This window comes from Meles meles, chromosome 10, assembly GCF_922984935.1.
Source record: "Meles meles chromosome 10, mMelMel3.1 paternal haplotype, whole genome shotgun sequence".
NCBI lineage: Eukaryota > Metazoa > Chordata > Mammalia > Carnivora > Mustelidae > Meles > Meles meles.
Window position 1 is genome coordinate 91,902,258 of NC_060075.1, and position 26,224 is coordinate 91,928,481.

General features: G+C 44.3%; 1 protein-coding gene across 1 annotated transcript in view; it reads right to left on the reverse strand.

Moving 5' to 3' along the window:
• The window catches only part of LAMB4 (laminin subunit beta 4), a 90,996-nt gene extending 65,374 nt beyond the window's left edge, over positions 1 to 25,622 (reverse strand). Inside the window, exons 1-11 of the mRNA XM_046020878.1 lie at positions 25,589 to 25,622; positions 20,504 to 20,661; positions 17,383 to 17,518; positions 14,910 to 14,983; positions 13,645 to 13,833; positions 12,661 to 12,724; positions 12,278 to 12,492; positions 11,099 to 11,219; positions 9,221 to 9,409; positions 3,550 to 3,729; positions 1,155 to 1,264 (exon numbers count right to left, since the gene is read on the reverse strand). Coding sequence (XP_045876834.1) covers positions 1,155 to 1,264; positions 3,550 to 3,729; positions 9,221 to 9,409; positions 11,099 to 11,219; positions 12,278 to 12,492; positions 12,661 to 12,724; positions 13,645 to 13,833; positions 14,910 to 14,983; positions 17,383 to 17,518; positions 20,504 to 20,661; positions 25,589 to 25,622 — 1,470 coding nt within the window. The remainder of the gene's footprint in view (positions 1 to 1,154; positions 1,265 to 3,549; positions 3,730 to 9,220; positions 9,410 to 11,098; positions 11,220 to 12,277; positions 12,493 to 12,660; positions 12,725 to 13,644; positions 13,834 to 14,909; positions 14,984 to 17,382; positions 17,519 to 20,503; positions 20,662 to 25,588) is intronic.
• Positions 25,623 to 26,224: the final 602 nt, after the last annotated feature.

Genomic DNA, 26,224 nt, shown 5'->3' on the forward strand with positions numbered 1-26,224 from the left:
GCCATGCAGTTGGCCCGGCCCACCTTGCTTCATAATTTCTAGGTCACCTGCCCTGTCTTAGAGAGATCTCGCTTCGCACGTGCTTCCTGGATATCTTTCCCCACCTCCTGCGCCCCATCCTCATATGTTTTCAGTACAGCAACTTAAAATACTAGCACGAAACTATGTTGTAATAGGCATATGTTTCTTATTTATCGGCTACATTTCTTCAGACACATCAAGGTCACTGTTCTTTTATTAGGTTAAACTTTTTTTTCCCCCTTTCTAAAATGTCATGGTGGGCTGCCAAGATTGGAGAACAAAGGGACAGGGACGAGTTGGATTTGAACTCCCCAACTGCATGACACATTTCTTATGGCATAAAAAAAGGTTTTCTTTTACTAACTTTAGACATATGTGCTCATATGTTTAGAGGAGTCTGTGAAAAATCCAGGAGTTTATTTCCCACAGGAATCTACAGTCCATGTAAACCTGTGGTTTGGGGTTTTATTTTTTATTATTATTTTTTTTAATATTTTATTTACTTGACAGAGAGAAATCACAACTAGGCAGAGAGACAGGCAGAGAGAGAGGAGAAAGCAGGCTCCCCGCGGAGCAGAGAGCCTGATGTGGGGCTCGATCCCAGGACCCTAGGATCATGACCTGAGCGGAAGGCAGAGGCTTTAACCCACTGAGCCACCCAGGCGCCCCTTTATTTTTTTTGAAATGAGCTCGTCCAAAATATTTTTAGGCAAGGAGTGGTAGGGATGGTAAAGGGAACTGTATGCGAGAGACAGAAGAAAAGGCTCCATGATCTGGCGGGCCGAGAGAAAGGAGCAGATTAATTGTCACAGTCTATCCTGCTTGGCGCTTTCAGTAGAAGAGCGCATAACACTTCTAACATCGGTGCCTGGGTGGGTTCAGGCCAATCTGGTAAAAGTTGGTGTACTGGTGAGTATTTAACAACTGGTTCTCTCTGGAAGAATTATAGAAAATTCTACTGTTTGCTGGTTTCTGTAGCTTAAACAACTCTTCCCAGGGAAGTCTGAAATACAGCAGGACAAAGAAAGCAATTAACAAGACCAGGTCTCTTCTGGGCAATGGCAGTAGAAATCCCATACATACAAGGGAACATACAAGGGAAACATACAAGGGAAATCCAGGCAAATACATACGGCGCATTCTTCACAGTGTGGTCCTGTGGCAAACGTCTGGCACAAGCACTGCCCCGTGTCCACATCGCAGGCTGAGAGGGGAAGACTCCCGGAGGGGTGACAGTCGCAGGCTGAAAGCACGGCAAACACAATTATTCTCGTTTTTCTTGACCCCATTCTTGTCCTGAAGCGCTTACGCTGAGCCAAATGCATGGCCCCAAGCAGAGAACAGCCAGCCTGCCTAGTGTATCGTCTTGTTGCACGATTATTGTGGTGGATGACACTTAGGAGACAAAGGAAAAGAAGTTGTGCAAGCAGGGCCAGGTGGCACAGTTACCCTAGTGATGCCGGGGTGGGGTCGGCTTGCTTGATGCAGGCAAGGGTTTCTGAGGGTTGTGGTCGTTACCGATGGCTCCTTTTGTGGCCATTGCATCTAATGTCTTTCTCTTCCCTCTCTTCTTACTACCTAGTTACTTTTTCTTTTCATTGTCTCTCTCTTCTTTCTCTGCCATGCAGAGGCATCCCTGCGTCCTGCCTATGTTGTAAAGGCTAAGAAATTTGCTACCAGAACAAGATATACATTTCCCCTGCAGGAAAATTTGGGTTGTGGAAACAACCCAAATGTCCATTGGATGATGCTGAATGGATAGGTCACATGTGGAGTATCCACAGAACAGAATATTGCTAAGCCATAAAAAGGAATGAAACACGGACACACACTGCAACATGGACGAACCTTGAAAACATGATGCTAAGTGAAAGAAGCTGGTTACAAAGGACTGCATATTGGATCATTTCATTTGCATGAAATGCCCACACTGGGCAAATGTACAGAGACAGGTTGCCCAGGGCTGGGGGAAAGGAGGATGGGGGGGCGGTAGTTAGTCATGGGGCTTCTTTTCTCTTCTTATGGCAAAATACATTTCACCTAAAATTTACCATTTTTAAATTTACCATTTTTAAATACACCCACACTGTTGTGCAACCGATCTCCAGAACTCGATGCCCATGAAATACCATCTCCACCCCTTCTTCCCTCCCCCAAGCCCTTGGCAACCACTACTTTGTGTTTCCATGGACTCTAGGTACCTCATGGAAGTGGACTGATCATACAGTAGCTGACCTTTTGGGACTGGCTTATTTCACTGAGCCTAACCTCCCCAAAGTTCATCCATGCTGCCGCATGTATCAGAACTCCCTCTTAAAGGCTCATGAATATTCTGTTGTATGTATATGCCACACTTTGCTTGACCACTCATCCACAGATGGACACTTGGATCGTGTCTACTTTTCGGCTATTGTGAACAATGCTGCTATGAACATGAGCGCACACATCTCTCCAAGCTTTTGGGTAGATAGCCAGACGTAGGGTATAAGGTTTCTTTCGGAGGTAATGCAAATGTTCTGAAATTGATTCTGGTGGTAGCTATACAACTCTGAATTAACTAGAAATCATGACTGTACTTCAAAGAGTGGATTGTATGGTATATGAATTATAGCTCACTGAAGCTGTTACAAAAGAAACACACACACACACACAATATTTGGCCTATTCTGGGAGGGCATCAGGTCAATATTGAACCAGGGAAACACTTGACTATATCATTCACTCTCTTGGAATTTAATGTTGCCATTCAACTCCAGAAGGTAGGTTTCTGCATGCTGCTCTCTAAACATGTAAATAATCTACAGTTCCTTACATGGGCAAAAATACAGAACATGATGCTGTGACCAAAGGGAAGTTATTTCCCCAGGATTCCCGGGGGAATCTGCAGTTTTAGGAGACCTCAGACAGCTCTAAATTTCTGTGATCCCAGGGCCAAGGGTCTCCCTATTTGGACCCAGAAAACTCTGAAGTTCTTCTTATTTCCCTGCAACCTCTCCCTTAGCTCTTTAATTTTTTTCTTCTCTTTGCCAGAGAATATAGGACCAATTCCAGGAGGGGTATGAGACGAAAGGGGAAAAGTAATTTTAAAAAAGGAAAAAGAAAAGAAACTACCACTTGAAGATTGCTTAAGAAGTTATCAATCTATGCACAAATGCATAATGTGATTTAATGAATCTGTATAAGAGAGTCCAAGTCAGACCATTTTTCTAAAGGTTTCGCAACTTGGCTCTGAATTTCTTGGCATTTTCCCATGTTTGGCCCCAGCGGGGTAATGTGAGCGCCCCCTGCTGGTCCCTTATGATAACCTCAGCTCACCACCAAGAGAAAAATCAATCTACTAAAATTTGTGGGAGGGTTTTTTGGGTTTTTTTTGTTTTTTTTTTTTTTTTTTTGTTTTTTTGCATCGCTTTAGAAAACCCAGAAGCAGGCAATACCTTCAGTGTTTACAGTGACCGAATTTTAGGGTCGACAGAGACAGCCCCAAGCTTTAAAACGCATCCGGCTGTTAGACTGCTGCTGCTGACTTACGCTGACAGCCCATGGGGTCGGTCGCGTTCAGCCCGTGGTGGTTGGGCTTGCACCGGTCACACTTGGCTCCTTCCACGTTCTCTTTGCACAAGCACTGGCCGGCCACAGTCCCCAAAGCAGGATCAGACTGACTCACACACATGCCACCCGATAAGGTCCCGTCTGGGTCACATTCACAGGCTGGGGACACAGACACGCCTTCTCTTAGTTAATTGCAAATTGTGGGAAACCTGAGATATAAACATAGCATTTTACTCATGTTATAACTATTTTATTTTGTTTAAATAATTAAATACGTTTAAACAACTAGACTAGTGGGTGAGGGCTATTCAGATATGTCTCCCAGATTTCAGGCTCTGGAAAATGCTGAACAAATGTGTGTGTGTGTGTGTGTGTGTGTGTGTGTACACACACACACATATATATAATTGTTTTTTTACGGCTTTTAAGTGAGTCTAAAGTAAGAGGACCAGAGGAAGGCTGTTATTATGAAAACTGGATGTGAAGAGTACATTGCTGAGTTTGCGGGGGTGATGAAAAGGTTTTGGAGCTAGGTAGAGGTGATTATCGTACAACTTTGTGCTGTGTTGTACTTTTTAAAATGGTTACTTTTATGTCACGTCAGTTTCACCTCAATGAAAGAAAGATTAAAAGAAGACAATAAGACTCCAGCAGTGAGAATGAAGTCGAGAGGCAAGTAAGCACGGGACGCTATAATGTAATACACAAATACAGATATATATACACAAATATGCAAATACAGATACACACACACACATATATATAATCCAGGGTTGTGAGAAGTAAGAGAAAAAACATTACATACAATGTCTACCAAATCTCTGAAATCTGGTTAAGAAAGTAAGTCTGTCCTTCCCCATCACAGAACTGTAGGGATAAATGCTCTCATTCTCTTTAATTCATCCTGGAGGGAGCACCTTCAGGAAAGAAAGCGGGAGAATAGCAAGAAGGGTTTGTATCACTGTTTTCTTTTTGGAAATCTGCTGGCAGGGCAGAAGCTAGGACGAAGAGATTCTGCAAAATGAGATAGTCACCTATAGCCAAGGAGCAAACAAAAGAACCATCCACCCCTACCCCCTTTTCTGTTTAGCAGAAACTTGAACGACGACAGGAAGGAGTATGCTATGAAAAGGGATACTGAGAGTATGAATAATTCCAGAGGGAAGTAATAAAAGGCAGAGCTTGATTTGAGTATAAGGAAAAGCTCTCTGACAGAGCTGCCCAGTAGAGCAGTGGTCCCTCGTTTTTAGCGGTAGCGTCCAGGAGAGGCTGGAACATGTCATTGTCTGACAGACTCTTTCAATTTTCAACTGTTACTGGATGGTGGCTGGTAATAAAATCTGATTATGGAAAAACAGCATTCGGTTCTGTTTAGTTTGGGAAAACCAGAATTTTCTTTTAATTAAATACATTTGCTTCTAGAAAGGAAGGGATAAGCCGCATGCATTTTAGAAGTAGCCCAAAGGAAAAAGGTCAGCTTTATTTGGGAGACACTCCAAAGGGTCAGTATTGAGCTCCAGAATATAATGTAATTAGGTACAGAAGTATCCTTTGGGGAAAGGATGTGGGTGAGGAGGTAGGAAGTTTACACAGAAATAACCCTGTGTCATGGCCTTTAGGATCGAAGTCCAGTAAAATTTCTCGGGGTCACACAGCTTAACTCCAGCAAACTCACATTGTCAGTGGTTGAATCGACCAAATCTTTGTGTTTTTTCCTGTATCTCATTTGACTGTGTTCTAATCACAGAAGACTTAAAATTAGCCAATCTTAGGCCTGGAGTCTGGTTATGTAAATATTTAGGCTCAAACAAGGACAATTGGGAGAAAATTTATATGAGACTGCTGGTCAGTCTTAATAAATGCCATTTGTACACTCATACTCCCCCACACATAAACACGTACTTAGGGAAAGTGGGGAGTCTCATGAAGGTTGTTTTTATAAGCTCCTCATTTGTCTTTCCTTAAAAAAAAACAAAACTCCTTGTTTATAAAGAACTACTTCTTAATTTCATATCTGGGTACTAGTTCTCTTAGTTTCCTTCAGAAGTGACATCATTAATTCTATCTAAGTTTTTTTTTTAAAGAATTTATTTATTTGAGAGTGAGCAAGAGCAAGTGAGAAAGCACGAGCAGCGGGAGGGACAGAGGGAGAAGCAGACTCCCTGCTGAGCAGGGAGCCTGACCTTGGGGTGGGGGGGGGGTGAATTCAGGACCCTGGGATCATGACCTGAGCTGAAGGCAGACGCTTAACACACTGAGCCCCCCAGGCGCCCCAACACAAAGTGGTTTTTAAGGAACAAGACATCGGTTAATGTGACTCTCTGGCTTAGTTACTTCTAATCTCTTTCCAGGTCCCTAGATTATCTATCTGTTTCAACACATTATATTTCCCCCTGATTCCACCCAAGAGAGCAATTTCTTCTCCTTTTATAAATGAATAGGGTTTAAAACAATAAAATTCGTGTGTGCATGTGTGGGTGCGTGTGTACAGGTTTTAGTAAAAAAAATGTAGGAAATTTAAAGAAATTTTTTCTAAGAATTCAGTTCTTTGTATCAATTTTAAACAGGTCACCTAAGGGAAAACATTATGCAGTCAGGTACCTGCTAAGTCATCTTTTTTCAAAAGCATTTTAAAATTTAAATTCAATTAATTAACATATACTTATTATTGGTTTCAGAGGTATAGGCTTGTGATTCATCAGTCTTATATAACACCCAGTGCTCATTACATCACATGCCCTCCTTAATGTCCATCAACCAGTTACCCCATCCCCCAACCACCCGACCAAATAATTTGAACAAAACCTTCGTTTATGATTTTTCTACACTGTGAGGATTTAAAGCCTGAAATCTAGGGTGTTGTATATATTCAGGTAGTTTTGAATTATTTTCGTATGGGACTTCATTTTAGATACCATGATGATATAAAGTTTGAAGTTGTGGTTTTATAGCAAATCCTTCTCCCCAAAATAAGAAAATATTGATGATACTGCCTAAGAGAGAGGATTTCTGAGTCTTGGGAGAGGCAACCTTCCCTGGGCCCTGGACATCCGAACATTTTTTGCTGAGTGTGCCAACAATGCAAGGCCCTGACTGCTCTTTCCCCGGGGCCATTTCTCAAGGTTGTGCTTTCAGCAAGCTACTTTGAGGGATGAGGTAACCTTTTCCCCTGGACAAAGGACAGGCATGCTTCCCCTTGCAATAAAAGCAATGAATCCCCCAAGCGTAGTGTTCCTTGGCTGGGGCATAAACTCATAGGAATGCGGGATCTACCTGCCATCCTTTGAACGGCCCCATGGGACTCAGGGCCTGGGGACATGGGCACACACACCAATACAAGCATCTCGTTGCTTGCTGTGTCATGGATAATGAAGTCCTTTGCCTCCCCTTCTGGAGTTTCATGTCTTCCGCCAGCATCCGTAAAACAGTAACCAGCTCCTTGTCAGTCTGTGAGTAGAGTAAAACTTCAGACCCAGGAACTGGCTCTTGATATTGGAAATCAAGTTGGAGCACCTATCTATGCGGTATTCGACAGCGGTGCTGGGACCGGAGAGAGACAAGCGACTTAAGGAGGCGCTCACTACCACCTTAGTGCAAATGGCAGGTGTCAACTGTGCTTACGTCACTCAGAGAGAGACAGAGAGTTCTCCCTGAAGTTTTGGGACCTAAGTGCTTGGCTTGTCTCGCTCTAGTCTCATTCCTGCAGGGATGTTCAAATGAAAATAATGATGAGACAACTTTTTGTTAGCAAAAACTGAAGTGGGACAAAACCCAGGGCTGGCCAGGATGCAGAGCAATGAGATTACTCACATACAGCTGGTGTGGGTGTTAACTGGTACCCCCACTTAGGGAATAATGCCGCGTCATGTAACTGACTTGAAAAATTTCATACCCTATGGTCCAGTAGTTCCCTTCTAGGTACGGCTCTTCGGGACAGGTTTTGTGCATGTGCACAGGGCCACATATACAAGAGTGTTTTTTGAAACATCAAAAGAAAAATGGCCAAATAGATTTTGTCATATTTATGGAAGAAAGAGCTCTATGCAGATATTATATACAGGTATTGAAACTGGAGACTGAGGGCTATGTGATATGGACGAATCTCCAAAATATAATGTTGAACAAAATAATCAAGGATACATACAGCATGATACCATTTACGTGAAGTTTGAAGACATGCCAACATATATTGTTTGTACACAAGGACACGCAAAAATAGAAACACCAGCATTGTAATGATAATTGCCAAATATGTGAGTTTATCCACAGGAAGGAGGGTAACAAATGGGGCAGGTGTACACCTGGGGCCCGAGCGGCATCTGTATGTTCATGAAGGTCTTGAAGACGGAAGGGTAAGATATATTTTGACACAGCTGTTTGTGGGCATAAAGGTGCTTTTTATAATATTCTCTATTATTTGCATATTCATAAGATATTCCATTTTTAAAAGTGGAGATTTAAGACAAAACGAAAGATTTGTAAAGATTTAAAAAAAGAAGCAAGGTTGGGCTGCCTGGGTGGCTCAATCAATTAAGCCACCGACTCTTGGTTTCAGCTCAGGTCATGATCTCAGGGTCGTGAGACTGAGCCCAGCATCAGACACCATGCTCTGCATGGAGGAGGAGGAGGGGGAGTGGGAGGGGGAGGGGGAGGAGGAGGAGAAAGGAAGAATAAGAAGGAAGGAGAAGGTAGAACAAAGAAGGAAGAAGAAGGAAGGAGGAGGAAGGAAGGAGGAGAAGAAGGTAGAGGAGGAGAAAGGCCATGTAGTTTATGCATCTTATCAGCGAAATTGAATTGTCTATAGCCAGACTAATGTTGCAGCCAATTTCACTATGGATCTTCCTCGACTTAAAGCAGGGCTCTGATAAACCCATCATAAGGCGAAAATTTCTTAAGTCGAAAATATATTTAATACATCTAACCTACCAAACATCACGGCTTAGTCTAGCCTGCCTTGGCATGGCCTGACAGCTGGGCAAAGTCATCCAACACACAGCCTGTTGTATAATAAAGGTTGAACGTCTTGTGTAATTTACAGAATACTGCACTGAAAGTGAAAATGGAACAGTTGTGTGCGTACAGATCGGCTGTGGGTGGATTATTGGTTGTTTCCCTCCTGCCCAGCAGCGCTGCTTGGGAGCTGCCCCGCCCAGCATGGTAGCGACGGTCATCCCCTTATGGCCTGCCTGGGGACAGACCCAAGTTCGAAATCCCAAGTAAGTTTCTACAGAACGCCTGTTGCTTTGGCAGCATGGCGAAGTTGAAGCATCCTAAGTGGAGCCAGCCGGCCAGGGTAAGTCGGATCCTGGTAGTTTAGCTACTCCCCCCGACCCCCACTGACCTCCAGGACATGCGCAGGTGTCCACAGCATCCCCTAAAACCACGTTTCCCCTCCCGGCTCAATCCAGGCTAGTTTCCCAACTCACCAGTGGGGGCCACTGCCACGGGGCTACCAGCATGGACCTGGATCATCCGGCCCAAACCGTGCTGAGAACGAAGGCTCTTAGAGCTGCAGTGCTTTTGCAAGCCCCCCGGCCCCTAAATCAGGCGCTTTGGGGATGCTGCAAAACTGAGCGGGGGGCTTGGGAGGGAGGCCTGTCAGCCTTTGCTCACACGCGCAGGAGAGATGGGCCCAAGGCCGGGGACTCACGGATGCAGGCGTACGGATCAGACATGGCCTTGAGTGGGTCCCTGTAGAAGAGGGGTCTGCAGCGGTCACAGTGCTGCCCCTCGGTGTTGTGGCGGCAGTCTTCGCACACGCCCCCGCTGCGGCCGCCGCTCCTCACATACGCCGTCCTGTCGAAGTGACAGCGGTCGGAGTGGCTGTTGCAGCGACAAGCTGAGGAAGGGGAGGGGTTATGAGAGACTGCCCAAGGTCTGGGGGGCACCGGGGCTGTGCCGGCGCCAATCACCGCAGCCGTGTGCCCCTCCGTCTCCCGCCGCGCCCCCTCTTGTTAGAGACACACCAAGTATGCACAGGTTTCTTGCTTTCTTTTCTTTTTCTTCTTCTTTTTTTTTTTTTTTTTAAGATTTTTATTTATTTGAGAGCGAGTGAGAGATCACAGAGGGGAGACAGACCTGCTGCTGCGTGGGGAGCCCGACAGGGGTCTCCATCGCAGGACCCTGGAATCAAGACCTGAGCCCAAGGCAGACCCTGAATGGGCGGAGCCACTCGGGCATCCCCAGTACACACAACCGAAAACGGGGGCCTTCAAAGCATCTTCCTGGTGCTCTCTGTAAAATGTGCTCCCTACGTTTAGTATTTGTTTTTCTTTTACTATCAAATAAACAAAAGTAAATCATTTAGGTGATCCGGAAGGCCTAGAGTGCAATTTTGTTGTTCTCCAGTAAAGAATACTTTTACTGACTCAGGCTTTGTAAACTTGAATTTTTATTTCACATCTTCTGCGGGTCCAGGGACCCTCAGGTAAGACGTCAGAGTGGGGCCCCCGCCTGCTTCTCCATCTCTGCGGGCAGCAGGAGAGCGGGAAGGGCGGCTGCACGTCATTCTCATCCCATCTGGGGCTCAGCCTGAGCACCAGAGGGAAAGGACTTTGTCTTGGTGGTAGAATCTGTGCTGTACGCCTTGCTGGGGTTTCCCTGTAAACAGCAAAATCTCAGACTCCATTTTGCTGGGTGTGGCTCACCGTGACTCTCCCGGATGGCACATTATCATGAGATGATAATGTCACCTTCCAGTCACCTCTTACTCCCTCACATCCCCCCCGTCCCACACCAGTCTCTACCAGTCTGGGAAAAGAAACCGAGTAACAAGTTTGTATGGAAGTTTATCAAAATTCAGAGGCAGCAAACACATTACAAGAAACCCCTCTAACTTACTAGCCTAAATATTTCACAAAAAAATACAACAGCCTGTCAGACTTGGTCCTTGTTCTCATCTCTCCTGACGTATGTGTTTAAGATCCAGTTCAGGGGGGCACCTGGGTGGCTCAGTGGGTTAAGCCTCTGCCTTCGACTCAGGTCATGATCTCAGGGTCCTGGGATGGAGTCCCAGGTTGGGCTCCCTGCTCACAGGGGAGTCTGCTTCTCCTTCTCCCTCTGCCTGCTTGTGCTCACGCGCGCTCTCTCTCTCTCTCTCTATGTCAAATAAATAAATAAAATCTTTTTTTTTTTTTTAAAGAAGATCCAGTTCATGGAATGTATGATCATTCAGCAAAAAGGTAGGGATCTCCATACCAAACCTAGGCTCGCCAGACCCTGGCCTAGCCCTGTCCCCACTGACACTAGCGGTCTGTGGCTTTGGCCCTCCTCCGGAAAATGACCACATGACCTCCACATGACATGCATATTGTTTCAGGGTGTAAATTACTGCTCACGTTTGGTGTGAAGGCTTGAGAAATCGGTATCCTTCTCTGCGAGGTCATGGGAGACCTTAGGATATCCCACAGCAGGAGCCGGGAGGACAGTCCCTCACCCCTGCCGCCCGCAGCCCCACTGAAATGGACTAAACTGTCCTTTGGGCAGCACAGAGCACCCTGGGTCCAGGCTGAGAACGTTCCCCACGTACCTCTGCACGTGCTGTCCTGGCGGCTTGCTCCCGGCCTCCACGGGGCGTCGTGGAAGAAGTCCCTGCACCTCTCACAGTTCGGACCGTCTGTATTGTGCTGACAGATGCAGTGACCGTGAACCTGCGTGGTGTGGCAAGTGGGCTTTGCTGGGAGGATGCTGGGGTCCGTCACGTGGAAAGGGAAATAGCAGGCCGGGTGCCTCTGTGGGTCTTCGTGTCCCTTGCTGGTGACAGCATCAACCGGGACTAGCCTTTGTTATTCATTCAACCAGCTCTTAAATGTTGGAATAAGTTTAAAAAACGCAATATATTTTTTGGCATTTCTGAGTTCTACTTTTAAGGCAACATATGGCAGACCACGGCACCAGGAGAGACAGGATAGGGAGTGTGTGTGTGTGTGTGTGTGTGTGTGTGTGTGTGCATGCAGAGGGTGGGTGAGGAGCATAAGGAAAAAGAATTAGAAAACAGAAAGAAGCTGGAGAAAAAGGCGTGATTCTTTTGGCTTTTCCACAAAATGCCGTGTATGTCCAAGTTCAAAGAGACAAGTTCTATTTCTAGCGAAATATGAGGTGGTTGACAGGGAAGCATCCCGCCTTGTCTGATCGTGGCTAACAGTTTACAATTATTTCGCGGACACACCCTCGGGACTCGGCATAAAAACACAATTCTCCTACTACATCCCTCTATGGAGACTCGTCCCAAGCATGGGAGAGATCAGGGCTAGGAACAGTCATTCCCAGAGCAAGAACGTTACTTGGAGGGGCCGTTTCTGCAGTGACAGATTTTAGTCAAAGACCCTGGCATGGAGCAGAGGCTCTCTCACACAAGAGACCCCCCAGGCACTTCTGTGGAACCCTCCGAAACCAAATAAAACAAAAAGGGAGCAAGATGGGCTCCCCTGAGATCATAAATGGTAAATACTACTCATTAATTCATCTAGAGCAGAATCTAGAAGAACCTCTGGCCAGAGAAACAAAGTCCGCCCCCTCTCCCTGCCCCTCTTCCCCCCCACCCTGCCCAGCTGGTGCGTTAGGCCAGGCTGAAGGACACCTGCGTCCACACAGAGCTGTCACTCCGATGGTGGACCCCCCAGAGAGAGTCTCATCTACATCCAATGGCAGCACAGTGAAGGGAAGGTAAGAGTGGTTGGGTGCCCTCTGGGATGACTCAGGAACTCACCATCCCGGGAGGGCTGAACACGTCTCCCCGCACCTTCTGCGCCGGGCCACACTCGCTGGCGTGGCCGTTGCAAAAACAGCTGCCCCGCACCACCATCTTATACAGAGCGTAGTAGTAGTTACCCAGGGACTCGTTCTCCCTCCTTCCGAGCAAAGTGTCCCCCAGGGTATGGAGTTTGGTAAAGTTTATCCTCAGATTTGTTAATGTCACGAGGTCTAGAAAAAGGAAAACAGCAAAGCAAAGCACACTTAGGCGGCCTCAGGTCAAGGGCCCCTCCCGGACTGATAGCCCCTTCATGAACTATGGACCCCCAGCGATGAGGAAAATGCCGCACCCGGAATTCTAGAAAAGGAGTTGGTGCAAACACAGAGAGCGAGTCATACCCTGGATGTAGGGGCTGTAAGGGTTTGCGATTTCAAAGCTGGGATCCAGAACTTTTAAAACGACCTGTAAAACAAATATAGGTAAATGTATACGCATTTTACCCAAAACAGTCTTATTAAATATACTCTCAAAGAAGAGATCCTGACCCTGCAAAAGGGCTGAGCCATTGTCTCTCCCGCTGCCTCTAAAATACAGATTGCTATGAATACAAGTCCCAAGAACAGAAATGAGCGAAAGATCTTAAACAGTCGTTCTGGCTCTTTATGCCCAAGTGGTCCGTGAAGGCAGAAGCACTCATGGCTCCTGCCTAGAGTTGCGGTGGAGGGACGGGGTCATAGTTCAGTAGGTCGTCATCCCTCTGGATCGGGTGGGGAATTCGAGTCTGTCCTCTGTCACCAGTTCTTCCATTCTAACTGATAAAATAATACGGCCCAATTCACTCTCACCCTGACTCTCTGCCAGGCACCAGCTTTGCTCAGAGGAAGCTCCTGGAAGGTTCCAGCTGGGCGTTGGTTGACAGAACATGGAGAGAACACAACTGAACCAGGGCGGCTGCTAGCCTATAGCAAAGGGTTAAAAACAGAGACTTCTTCCTCTGCGGGCCCTGTGCCCTGGTGCCCAGCCTGGGTCTTAGTCCCCATTCACCCTCAGCTGGGCCCTCTTGCAGAATGATTTTTTCTTTTCTTTCTTAAGTAGACAAGGGGCTTGAACTCATGACCCTGAGATCAAGACCTGAGCTGAAATCAAAAGTCAGACGCTCAACCAACTGAGCACCCAGGTGCCCTGTGCAGTTATTTCTTATAAGGTAATTGCTATTTATCTGAGTTCAATTTAGACACCTTCATTCTTAAAAAAACAAAAACACAACAGCTTGAGTTCTATTTTTCCGTAAACACTACCTTAAACTGTTTTCACTTAAATGAACCACAGGAGCTAAAAAAGCTTTCATTTCTACCAGAGAAATCCAAGAAAGGAAAGGCTACCTCGCCGCCAGTGGAGGGTTCAATATCCGAATATTTAGAGTCACAAACAATATCTCCCACGGCCTGGGCCTGGCCTGAAGAGATGTTGGGAAAGGAAGCAGCACAGTCTTTCGCAAAATATTTGAGTACTTTCCAGGTGTGTCCACAGTCTGCAGAGCGTTCGACTAACATCGCAGCAGGCCGAAAAGTCTAGGAAAACATGAGGTAAACTTGTAATGCTTCATGAAGTCAGATTTCATTACCCACTTAAGACCAAACTTTTAGATTTCCTCGTCTCCGTTTTTCAAACTTTATTTGTATCTTTGAAAATCTATCATAAAATGAACACACAGAAATCTCTTTCCGATCAGGAGTAAGCTTTCATGAGCATATACTTTGCCTCAAATCTGGTTCCATTTAAAAGATGTGTACGGGCCTGTGTGAACTATTCACTGAAGACGGGAGAGCCTGTCAATTTTTAAAAAGCCAATGTGATTGATACTTTACAGCGATTTACATGTGGTTTTCTTTGACGAGAACACTTTTCTCAGCAAACTTCTCCAACACCTACCAGGAGGCTGATTCTGATTCCTAAGTGCAGAGTTTGTCTTCTCAAGGATCCAACCAGCATTCTGAACATAGTCAGTTCCTGCACTCACCATTTTTGTATTATGATTTTAAATCTCTATGTATGTTCGTATCCTTGATTGGACTGTGAGCCCTTTGAGGGCAGACACTTATAGGGCTTTTTTAAATTTCTTTTTTATTTTCATTTTTTATTACCTTAAGTCTGCTTCTGGCCTGATGACAAAATTAGAATTTTGATGAATGATTTGGGAACGATGACAGCCCAGGATTTCTCTGGCATCTAACTATCCTTAGTAAAAACCCTTTCATTTTTCTGCCTCTTTTGATCACAACTTTTCTGGATTTCCTTAAATAATCTCCACTTCCTGCCTTTTTCTCCTTAAATATATTTTTCTATTTCTTGCAGTCCCTATCACCACAGAGCTTGGAGTTTTCCTTTCTGCTCTATCTTGTAAGATTTCTTTCTTTCTTTCTTATATTCTTTCTTCTGTTGACCATCTAAGTGATTAACTAATAAACAGTGGGGTTTTGTTCTTTTTGTTCTGTTTTCCACTCAGGAACCAAAACCCAAATGACAAAGCTTCAGTAGAGATTTACAAAGCCCTCTGTGCTCTGCCAGGAAGCAAGGAAGTGTACTCCCAGGCAAGCCCAGCATTTGATAGGTAGACAGAAGGGGCAGCAAGCCCACACATCTGTACCTTGAAGGTCAGAATGAGGTGGCTGAACTGAAATAATGCCTCTAGGTCCAATCTGATGCTGACATGATCAAGACCTAAAGAAAAATCCAGAAAGAAGAAAATTAGTGATTTCGAGACACCCCTATGGATCACATTAATTCCCCCTGTGGCTTGTCCATAATGAAACCTGTTGAAATCACATAGCTGGGCATCCACACTCTTTCCTGGTCTCCTCCAATGGTTTCCCATAACACTCCATGCGCAGGAGAAGGTCTATTTGAGAGCAACATAGGGTTTACTGGGACTGTGTGACACATGTATGTTATGGTGGCAGGATTACATCCCTGCAAGTGACTTCCGGGACGGCCCCCATAGGTGGAAGGCAGGAACGCCTGTCCTTGAACTCACCTCTTGACCGCGTGTGTGCGTAACTGAGAGCTAGCGAGCCTAAGCTGGGTAAAAACCGACACACCCCATTCTTTCAGCAGCTGCATAACGATCCCTTGGCCTAGTTTCATTGTTACTGAGCCTAAAACAGAGCTGACCTATTCCCCTTGGAGTGAGGCTCTGCGGCTCCTCCGTGACTGAGGAGAAGAAGAGGTAGCCCGGCCGGGACTCTGCCCTGAGTCAGCCAGCGACCATCGACCTCCACCCTGGGCGTGGAGGACCAGCCCCACTCTGGACCTAACAGAAGCCCTGATTGCTCCAGAGCAGCCCTATCCTATTGGAATAGAAGTCACACGAAGTCACACGTGTCATTTAAGATCTTCCAGCAGCCACAAGTCAAAAAGTACAAATAAGCAGGTGAAACGAATTTTAACGTATTGCACCCAATATATCAAAAGCAGCCTCATTTCAACATGTGGTCAACGTTTTTGAAAAAATTAATGCTCTCTGTTAACTATTAACAATGCTTCATTTTTTCCAAATGAAGTCTTAGAAATCTGGAGTGGTTTTACACCACCAGCACATCTCCCTTCCAGTCCGCCGTGTCATAAGTGTCCTGGAGCACACGTGGCGAGGGGCTCCAGGACGGGACAACAGAGCCCAGAGGGCAGTAACTGGGCTTCAGGGCATGGGAGGCAGTTCTCTTTGAGGGTGAATCACGCAGGAGGGTTTGCTGCTCAGAGGCTCTGGGTCAAGGGCGCCTCACCCTTTCTAGAAAGGAGATCTCCTTTGCCCTCTCGAAGTTCTTGGCTGAGAACACTTGTTCTATGCAAACCTAGTCAGAGGGGCACTCCCTCCATGAGGAGATGCAGGGCAAATGCTGGACATGTGGTTTAAAACAGCTGTTAAGGGGCGCCTGGGTGGCTCAGTGGTTAAGGCCTCTGCCTTCGGCTCGGGTCATGATCCTGGGGTCCTGGGATCGAGGCCCGCATCGGGCTCTCTGCTCAGCGGGAGTCTGCTTCTCCCTCTGCTCCTCAATGCCCTTCTTGTGCCTAAAAAAACAGCTGTTAAGCAAAAAGAACATCAATGAAGGCAGGGGGCTGTGGCAAAGCCAGTCCATGCACTAAGGAGAGCCCAGCTAGAATGAGTAACTGGGATCCCAAATGAGCTGGCATTTTAGTAGACACCAATCCCCTGCTTGCCCAATGGACAGCATAGAATAAGAGCCTCATATTATGTTTGTCCTATATATTATCATCCTACACAGTATGATTATTCCCATGGTCCCCAACGGCCTAGGATCCCCTGTGGGAAATATGCTTGGGCGTCTGAAGAGGATGGGGACTGCAGCCCCAGTACGACATATAGAGATGTGGCAAGTGGCATTATTTGTGGGCTCAGGGTCCCAGATGGGTTAAAGAGGAGCCAGCATGAATGAGCTGGCCTACATCCACTCCAGCACGTAGGCCCAAGGCTGGGGTGGAATGCGAGTGTCCAGTTCTGATTGGGGCACCTCGGAAATGGGGACAGTGAGGGCTGATAGAAGCTCACTACCACAATGGTTCATGAACAAAGAAGGGCACCGATCCAGGAAAGGAAAGACCTTCACAGTTAGTACCAACTATCCTTTCAATTGAACTTTTATATGAAAATATTTGGCTCACAGCAAGAAATGAAATGTTCTTTTTCTCTCTCCCCGCATATGCTGCAGAAGGAAAAAGTACGCGGTGCTAACCCTCAGATTTCTCCCGGGGCATCCTTAATTCCACGCACATCAGTGTGTTTTATATTAGCCCTCATTTACCAGCACCTTGTAAGTGTCCTGTTTTGTTTTCCCACAAGGAACAAAAGGATGCACAGGTGTTTTCTTCCCGCACATGGAAAGAGTGAAGCTCTCGGAGTTAGGTGCTTAAAATACACTGAGTTCTCTGGAGGAAAATAACCTTTCCTGAAATGAAAATCCAGTCTGTTCTTACACGGGGTCTTACACTCTCCGTAGAGACTGTTCCATTCCAACAGGGCGTGAAATTGTTCCGATCATACAGAGAGAAAGACATCTTATTAAAAATATAGAGAAATGAAAAACTGCAAAGGAACTCAGTCATACCATTCTCAGATTGCCACCATTTCCTTCCTCTCTCTGGTTCAAAACTTGTAATTACATTCTCAATGGTGTGGCTGAGGGATGGGGAGTATGGGTCGTATGGAAATCTCGAGTCGCAGATGAAGCATTTTTGCTCCCCCTGGAAAAGACCATCATTTAGATCACAAATAAAGAGTCATAATTACTTATTGTTGATCTGAATTTAAAAACAAGCTGTACTTGCTATATTTGTCTTTCAATCTGGCTAAAAATAAAGAGCAAAGGAAATAACAAGACATCAATGTTTCCATCAATAGGTACTTAACAACAATGACAGATGCAATAAAAATATGACCCAGAAATTTTATAAATTGATATATTTGGGGTAAAAATGCAAATTCATAGTTCTACATAAATTTGTCTTACACAAATTTACTAATTTTTGTCCTACACAAGAGGCAGATGACCCGGACGTTAACGTTAAACAATAGAGAAATAGACAGGATACCGTCTTTGAGTAGGGATTACTTTCTTTAGTTAGAAAAAGACTATTTGGCAAGAAATTAATGAAACACTTGGCCACCAGGTTTTCAGCAACCATCCTCCTTTCTCTCTCAGACAGTTTTTGGCAGAAAAACTTGCGGTGACCAAAACCTCTACATCACGGGTTTTGTAAAAACACGTGGATTTTGTAAAAGATTCTCACTGAACTTGTAACAGGGAGGCCTGCCCCCTTGTCTTGCAGACTAGAAGGCCTTACTAGTGAATTGGAACTCCTTAACTTGGGATGGGCTTCCAAAAATTACAACAGTCAATACTGGCCTTCGAGTTTGCCCAATTTAATGCATCTATCAGCCAAATTTCAAAATTGAGTTGTCCCTCGATTCACTCAACTCTACCTACACTCTCTCCTTGCTCTTCCTTGAGTTCACCAGGAACTTTACTGCCCTCCAGTCTTGACACAAGCCGTTCTCGGCTCCCCTCTTCTCCAGCCCTCAAAAAGTTCCATCTCTTGCTCCTTTCCTTCTTTGGGGGCTCTGTTTAACTGCCCTCATCCCAGAGAGACTTCTGCCTAAAATACCACCATCTCCCCACCCTTATGGCCTCTGCCACTGTTCCTTTCTTCCTCTGCTTTGTGATATTTCCTAAGCCCTTATCATTACTTGATACTGATTAGATAGTTGTTGGATTATTGCTTGTCTCCATCATTAGAATTTAAGCTGAATGAGGGCAAGGACTTTGTTTCATAGAAGGTTATATCCTCCTTACCTAGAACAGTGTCTAGCATATAGCAGATGCTCAATAAACTTGTTGACCAAATGCATGGTGATTTTAATGACTATTTTAGGTAACACCTGTCAAAGGAAACCAGCCTTTCAAGAGAGCCATATAATCTCTTTAGAATTACTGGCCATTATAAGCCTTATACTTAAAAAAACACCAAAATGCCTTTTGGAAGTTAAGGAGCAATGGAAATGAGACCTATTCTGCATATGGGGGGTCTTGCCCCAGCCCTATGCTGAAAGAGCAGCAGAAGTCCTATGATTCCATCAAAAGATGTCAAGACTTCAAAAGATTTCCAGTAATACTATGGAAATAATTGGGGAAAAGGTTTAACTTGGGCGCTTATTCTGTAAATATTTTAGAAAACTAGTCTTTGATGGACCTGGCTACATGGGCTGCTTAGTTGCAGTTAACCAGATGGGGGAGGCCCAACTTGGGTAACGCTGTGGGTCAATGTTGACTTGAAGCTCCTGAGAAGAATGTTTTGCTTGGTAATAATTTGTTAGATAATTGATGGGGATAAGAACCGTCTTCTGTGTTGCACAAATGTTTAAGAAGTTCATCCTTGTAGCCCTATCCAGAACACTTGGTCAGCCTGAAGACATTTTGAGATTTTTTTTTCCCAGCTCTAAGATTTTAAGATGTCTGGCATTCTTGAGACAAAAGAAACCTTGAAGTCTGATTTACTTCTACTTTTGGTGGTGTGACTTTGAAAGATAGGAGTACCACATCCTAATTATTTTCAGAGTATGTCATGAGTTGACTATGGCAACAGTCAGCAAAATGCCAGTGGCTGGAGAACCAGATGGGTGATGTTAGAGATGGAGCGTTTCTAATACTAGAGTTGAGAACCACTTCTTTGGTCAGAGGGCCTGGAATTAGTGAAGTCATTGGAAGGGCCATCCATCCCACCTGGCCTAGAGTTGAACAAAACTTCTATTGTGTCATTTCCTTGCACATGTAGAGACTCTGCTTTCTGACACAAGTCCCTCCCAGACTTAGAACAGTGCTAAGCACTCAGGTATTGTCTCCACTTATTTATAATCATCCTCTTTTACTAGAAACCAATTAGAATACAAAGCATTTCCCAGAGACCTCCAGGAGTTGCTTTCAATGAACAATACATGGAAAAGCCTGGGCCGCTAACATTAGGCTTATGTCCAACTTCCTTCCTGCACATCCTCTTCAATAGAGCGTTGACGTGATGGCCCCAGGCTCCTCGGCAGGTAGGATACTCGGATGACCTTGGATGCTCGAACTCCTCCCAGAGCATGGAGAAGGAAACAACCGAAAAGCAGCTGGTCCTTTTATAAAACTTGTCTTTAAGGGGTGAAAAAGGCATGAAAATGTGTTCATAATGGGATCTTTTGGCCTTTAGACAAGATAATTTCCAAGTGGCATTGCGAGGCTGGCATGCCATCAATTTGATGTCCTTACAACCACCCCCGTCCCTGAGGCAGAACAATGAAAACTCACATTCAGCCTAATGGCCTTGAGACCCTGAGGGATCTTTGCTCTTCACAGATCAGTCAACTAAATTTACTCTCCAGGAGTCACTAATGCAGCTACGAAGAACAGTACATTGTATAGTCATTGCCTTCAAAGGCTGAACCAAGGCGGCTTTTCTGTCTAATCCCAAAGGTAAAAAGAAAGAGATGAAGCAGATCTTCCCTATTTCCTCATCAGTCCAGGGCTCCTGGACTTGGAATCGTTTCACCTGTGCCTCTCATGTTGAGGAAAGGGTGATGTGTCCTCCTTTCATGCTGCCGGGCTGTCCCCACCCCTGATACACTTGGAAAAATCCATGTCATCATGTCATCAACAGAATAATATCCCGACAAATAAATGAGGACCCACCCACCTCGAGGTAGCTGAGGATGCAGTATTTCTGGGCTCCGTCCAGCCCGCAGGTAGAAGAAGCCGTGAGCTGTGCGCTGCGACCCACCAGGAGATCACCGGTGGTGGGGTGACAGGAGCCCCTTTTGCATTCATCATGGGCTTTCGTGTAACTGAACAACCCTTGAACACAACAGACACATTGCATACAAGGCAGTCTAAGGGTAGCTAAAGGCTTAAAGAAGCAACCGGTTAAGTTGGAAAGTTAAGAGTCCTATTTATTTTTAAAATAAAAATTGATGCTGTTGGTGCCCTTGGCCTAATGGAAATCTCTTAGCCTGCCAGGTTTACTATCTGTGTTCATGACTCCACCTGGGCCAGCCGTAGCCAGTGACCGAGGGACACAATTCATAAGGCTGGCACCACTACCTCCAGCTGGGGGCAACTCTGTGGTGTGGTTTGTGCTCAGAACCTTTCATGGAGGAGGTTGAAGCCCCACTCCAGCTGGGACCATGTCCTGCTCCCACCTCCTCACTCTCTTACTCCTCAGAGTCTTCCCTCACTAAATCACTGACACATAAATCCCTGTCTCAGGCTCTGCATGGAGGAAACCTACCTTGAGACGGCCTGTATGTACTAGAAATTTTATAATTTCTAGTTATGCACATTATGCACATATGCACATTATTGACATAATGTGCATAATGTCACATTATGTCAATAATATGCATAGACACCAGGAAGGAAAATCTTAATCTGGCCTCTTATACCTATTGTTCCAACCTGTACAAAGTCAATCAGAGAATTTAAGAACTCCTTGGGAAACAACTTTCTCTTAAAACAGGTAAACTCAACTGATCCCCTTTATAACCTGGATTGCTGGGTTTGGATTCACCATGGAACAAACCATGCCCCTTTGGGATATTGTGAGAGATCGAGTTCCAGACCCACACAAAAATGCCCAACTGATTTTTGAGGCACCAAGGCAGTTCAAAGGAGGAAGGGTAGCCTTTCAACAAATAGGGCTGGAGGAACGGGACACCCACAGGCAAGGAAATGAGCTGTAACCAATACCTTGCACCTTATACAAATATTAACACAAAACGGGCCTGGACTTCAGTGTAACATATAAAACTGCAAAGCTATAAAACTATAACACATGGGAGAAAGTCTTTGAGACTTAGGACTAGGTGAAGATTTTTAGGATTGACAACAAGAGCACGATCCGTCCAAGGAAAAATCGATAAACTGGACCTCATCAAAATGAAATTTTGCAAATTACACTGAATGAAAAAAGCCAATTAAAAGGTTATGCACTGCATGGCTCCATTTCTTGAAAGACAGAATTATAGAGATGGAGAACAGATTTGTGGTTGTCAGGGATTAGGGAGGTAGGAAGGAGGGTGTGGACAGAAAAGGGTCATACTAGGGCTCCTTGAGGGTAATGGAGCTGTTCGGTATCTTAACTTCAGTGATCGCACAAATAAAACTGCATAGAATTTAATACACACACATGAGTGGGGGTAAAACTGATACAATCTGAATATGGTCAGGTGACTATAACACTGTCAATTTCATTGTCAATTTCTTCATGGGGGGGGCATGGAGGGGGGGTTACCGTTGTGGGAAACTAGGTGAAAGGCATATGGGCTCTCTCTGTACTATTTCGTACAAGTGCATGAGAACCTGTAATAAGCTCAAAATAAAAAGTGCAAAAGCCCACAGAATCCTCTGCCCCTTCAAAATCACCCCATCAGCCTCTGGACAGTAAATCAAGTAAACCGTACACTCTACAATAATATGCACATACATGGCCTGTTCTTGCTGCTCTTCTTTACTTTTCCCTTGAGACACGAAGATTTATGTCAAGCCCTGATTCCAGCAGACAGGTGAGGGATGGGCCTAAAATGGAAAATCATTCCCATACTGTGGAATAAGCTTAGTTTCTCTCCAGCTTTCTCAATGGTAAAACAATAAGAATATTTTTTATGGTCTTGTTTTGCATTGCAAAATCCATTGCAGGGGTTTCTTTCCTTCAGCTTTTCCACCAAAAATAGAAGCTATTGAAAAGTAGTGTTTTTTTTTTTCTCTTATGTCCACATTTCCCATATAAACTATTCTATTCATCTGGCCATTTTGTGATTATTATCAGACATTAATACACAGATCATAGTTCTATAGCTAAGAATATGATACATAATGTCTCCTTCCATGCAGGTTACCAGATCCCTGTTTGGACAAGGAATTTTCTGTCTTCACTTCGCAAAGATTACTCTGATTCCAAAGCAAAGACACAACAGTGCTTTCTCCTTCTTGAAGATAGATACATACAAAAAGTTAGCACCGATGCACACTTTTGTTACATTGTATAATAAATGATCCTAGGTTGGTTAACATGGATTTTTTTCCTTTTATTCACCCAATAACCCAAACCCAGATCTCCTTTTATCTATAGGATAAATGACCAATCAGAAGTTTGGACTCCCACAGACAGAGGCTTTTAAAGACAAGGTCAGGTTTAAAACTCTCTGCTACTGCTGCTACGTGTGGATTAGCTAAGACTTCCCTTCCAGGGATTTATTCTTCTAGACAAGTCCCGTCCTGAATTCTTTTATTGGAATTGCTGCCTCAGAGGTTTAACATGTTTTTATAACTTGACTTGGCCTAACTTGTTTTGATCAGATGTGTACTTTTCAGAAATAAAAGTATCCCAGGACTTAGGGAAATTGAGCTATTATTCTTGTAATAGTCTAAATGCGAATATGAATTTCCGGCCTCAAATACTTGGCAAAAAGTGGCTAGCAACATAAGCAGGTAAAGCTTCATGCCTGAACAGAGATAGCCTTAGCAATACCCTTCCTGAGTTGAAATTTTCAACTGCCAGATTATCCCATTAGCAACAGGTTGGAACTGATTCAGAGAATAAAGATCCTTATGTCTTGTCTTTAGAGAATCAATGCATTCCTCAAAAACAACATGCATCTTGAAGATAGGGTCTGGTTAAACACGAACTTAGAGGAGACCTGGTCATTTAAAGAAAATGCACAGCTCCATAAAGTAAAGCACCATTTTGTAGAAACAACGGTTATTATATAATCTCTCATTTTGTATGTTGTTCTCATTTTCTTAAACACGTGGGATATTTTCATATACTTTAGAGTTCACGTTGGAGTGTAGAGGCTGTAAACATACACACACACATTACTTGCTTTGGGTAAGAAAATTTACAAAGAATGTGTGTTAGGTAAGTTCTGTACTTGGTTTCTAGTTCCTAAAACCTGGTCAAAATGCATATTAGGATTCTTTCTCTGAATCTTCCTTAGTCAGAAGGCAAGACTAAGCGCTTAAATAGGCTCCAGTTCTTACAGAAATGCCTGTGGTTGAACTAAAACCAGAAAATGCCCAAGCTGATGATATGGTTTCTAGTCTGACTACAGGCAATCCTAGAGATTTGCGTTAGATCAGGGTAAGCTTACAGTTGGAAACCCAGGATCTACTGTAGTGAGGTCTTTTCTTTTTTCTTTTCTTCCTCAAGATATTTTAAAAAAGATTTCATTTATTTATTTGACAGATAGAGATCACAATTAGGCAGAGGGGCAGGCAGAGAGAGAGTGGAGGAAGTAGGCTCTCTGCCGAGGAGAGAGCCCGATGCAGGGCTCAATCCCAGGACCCTGGGATCATGACCCAAGCCAAAGGCAGAAGCTTTAACCCACTGAGCCATCCAGGCGCCCCCTCAAGATTTTTTTAAAAACTAATCTCTAGGGGCGCCTGGGTGGCTCAGTGGGTTAAAGCCTCTGCCTTCGGCTCAGGTCATGATCTCAGGGTCCTGGGATCGAGCCCCGCATCGGGCTCTCTGCTCCGCAGGGAGCCTGCTTCCTCCTCTCTCTCTGCCTGCCTCTCTGCCTGCTTGTGATTTCTGTCTGTCAAATCAATAAAATATTAAAAACAAACAAACAAAAAAAACTAATCTCTACACCCAATATGGGGCTCAAACTTACAACCCCCAAATCAAGAGCAGCACATTCCCCCCACTGAGCCAGCCACTTGCCACGAGGTCTTTTTCTGCCCAAGCTAATTTGGTTTTGAAGATCTTTCATCCTAGAGAAAGGTCTCCTGATGGAGAAGGCGTCTCTGAGCAACCGTGCTGTGGTTTAGGATTTCGGCAAGCTGTGGGAAGTCATCCTATATGGAGGTTCAGGGATCCTCAGTGCTTGCTTCTGATTTTGCACGTGAGTTTAGTCCCAAAGAGAGCGCCTGAGGCAGATGTAGAGGGAAACAGCTCTTTTCTGACCATCTGAGGCCAGACCTAAATTTCATTGTCCTGGGGGAAGCCCTGTAAAAGTCTCTGCTCCCAGCAATTTGTGGCTCATCTCCCCAAGGCAGAGAATTTCCAACAGAGAACAAATGAGCATTTCCTTCTTTGAGCTGTTCTTTCCTCCACCACCAGCAAATCTAACTGGGAGATGGCCTCTGGGTTTGGGAATAGCAACACTGAAACATGAGATTCTTAAAGTTCATTGCCATGAAGAAATTCAGCATGAATCTTTGAAGAGAAGATTCTAAGCAATTTAGTTAGCACTTAGTAACTAGAAGCAAAGCTGTTACAGAAAAGTCAGGATCAAAGAGCGTAATTGTTGGAAACATCCTCTCTATGACTAATGTAAATTATTCTCAGTTTATTAAAGATGGCAGGGGCGTGGAGGATTTGGCCCTTCAGTGGAAAGCTGCTGCTGCTGCTTACTCAGAAACGGAATTTTGTCTGTAAATTCTTCACAAGACCTCATTACCGGGACAAGTGCTACATTCAAATGGGCCTCTATTTAAGAATTAAAATGCATTCTACTTGCAAAGAATCTGAAGTATTTTTACTTTCCTCAGTATCTAACTTATCTGCTGATAGTAATATTCCATTAAAGTTTGTTGAAATAGCTACATGTGAGTAACAGGTTGGAGCGGAATTTTCTAGCTACTGATGGCAATTATGCAACAGAAGAACCATGAGAGCACACAGAACAGAAAAAAGAGGTGGATATGCTTTTTAAAATCTTTACTAAATATTTCAGAACAATTTAATAAAAGTAGAAAATGGATTTTGACCACTAATACTCACCAAGGTGCAAAAAAAAGGCCAGTTGAAATTGCATTCTTTTGTCAGGAGCTGATTAAATTCAATTTTGCTAGGTTTAAAAAAAAAGAGGTTAAAGTCAGTCACTGACAGAATCAATAACTACCATCAATTTTCAATGATTTGAAAATTTGACGATTCTTTAGGGGCACAAAATATCTACAGTGCCCAATTTCTTAAAAAGTAGGAGTATATAAAATTTTTACCCAGTATTTGTTTTCTATTTTCTTGAAATCAAAGAATGCAATTGTTTGTAGGAGCTAATATGAAACAAATACAATTTCCTTTGTATATTTTTATTTTAACTGATTTTTGTCCTTTCATTGTTTAGACAAAAATTTTTAATTATGCAATCAAGATGTACTCATTCTTGAAAAAGCACAGAAAAATCAGACAGGCAAAGTGAAGGGATTATTATCCGGAGTACTACCACCCAGAGACGGCGGTTAGTATCTTGCTGTGTGTTTTTCCACGGTGCTTCCCTTTCACATAAGAATTTTTCAAAAATGATAACCTACTGTATGCTTGTTTCAATCGATGCATCCCAGACATCTCTCTGTGCCAGCAAATATAATTTTACACCAGTAATTTTCCAGACTATGAGGGACAACTGGATCACCT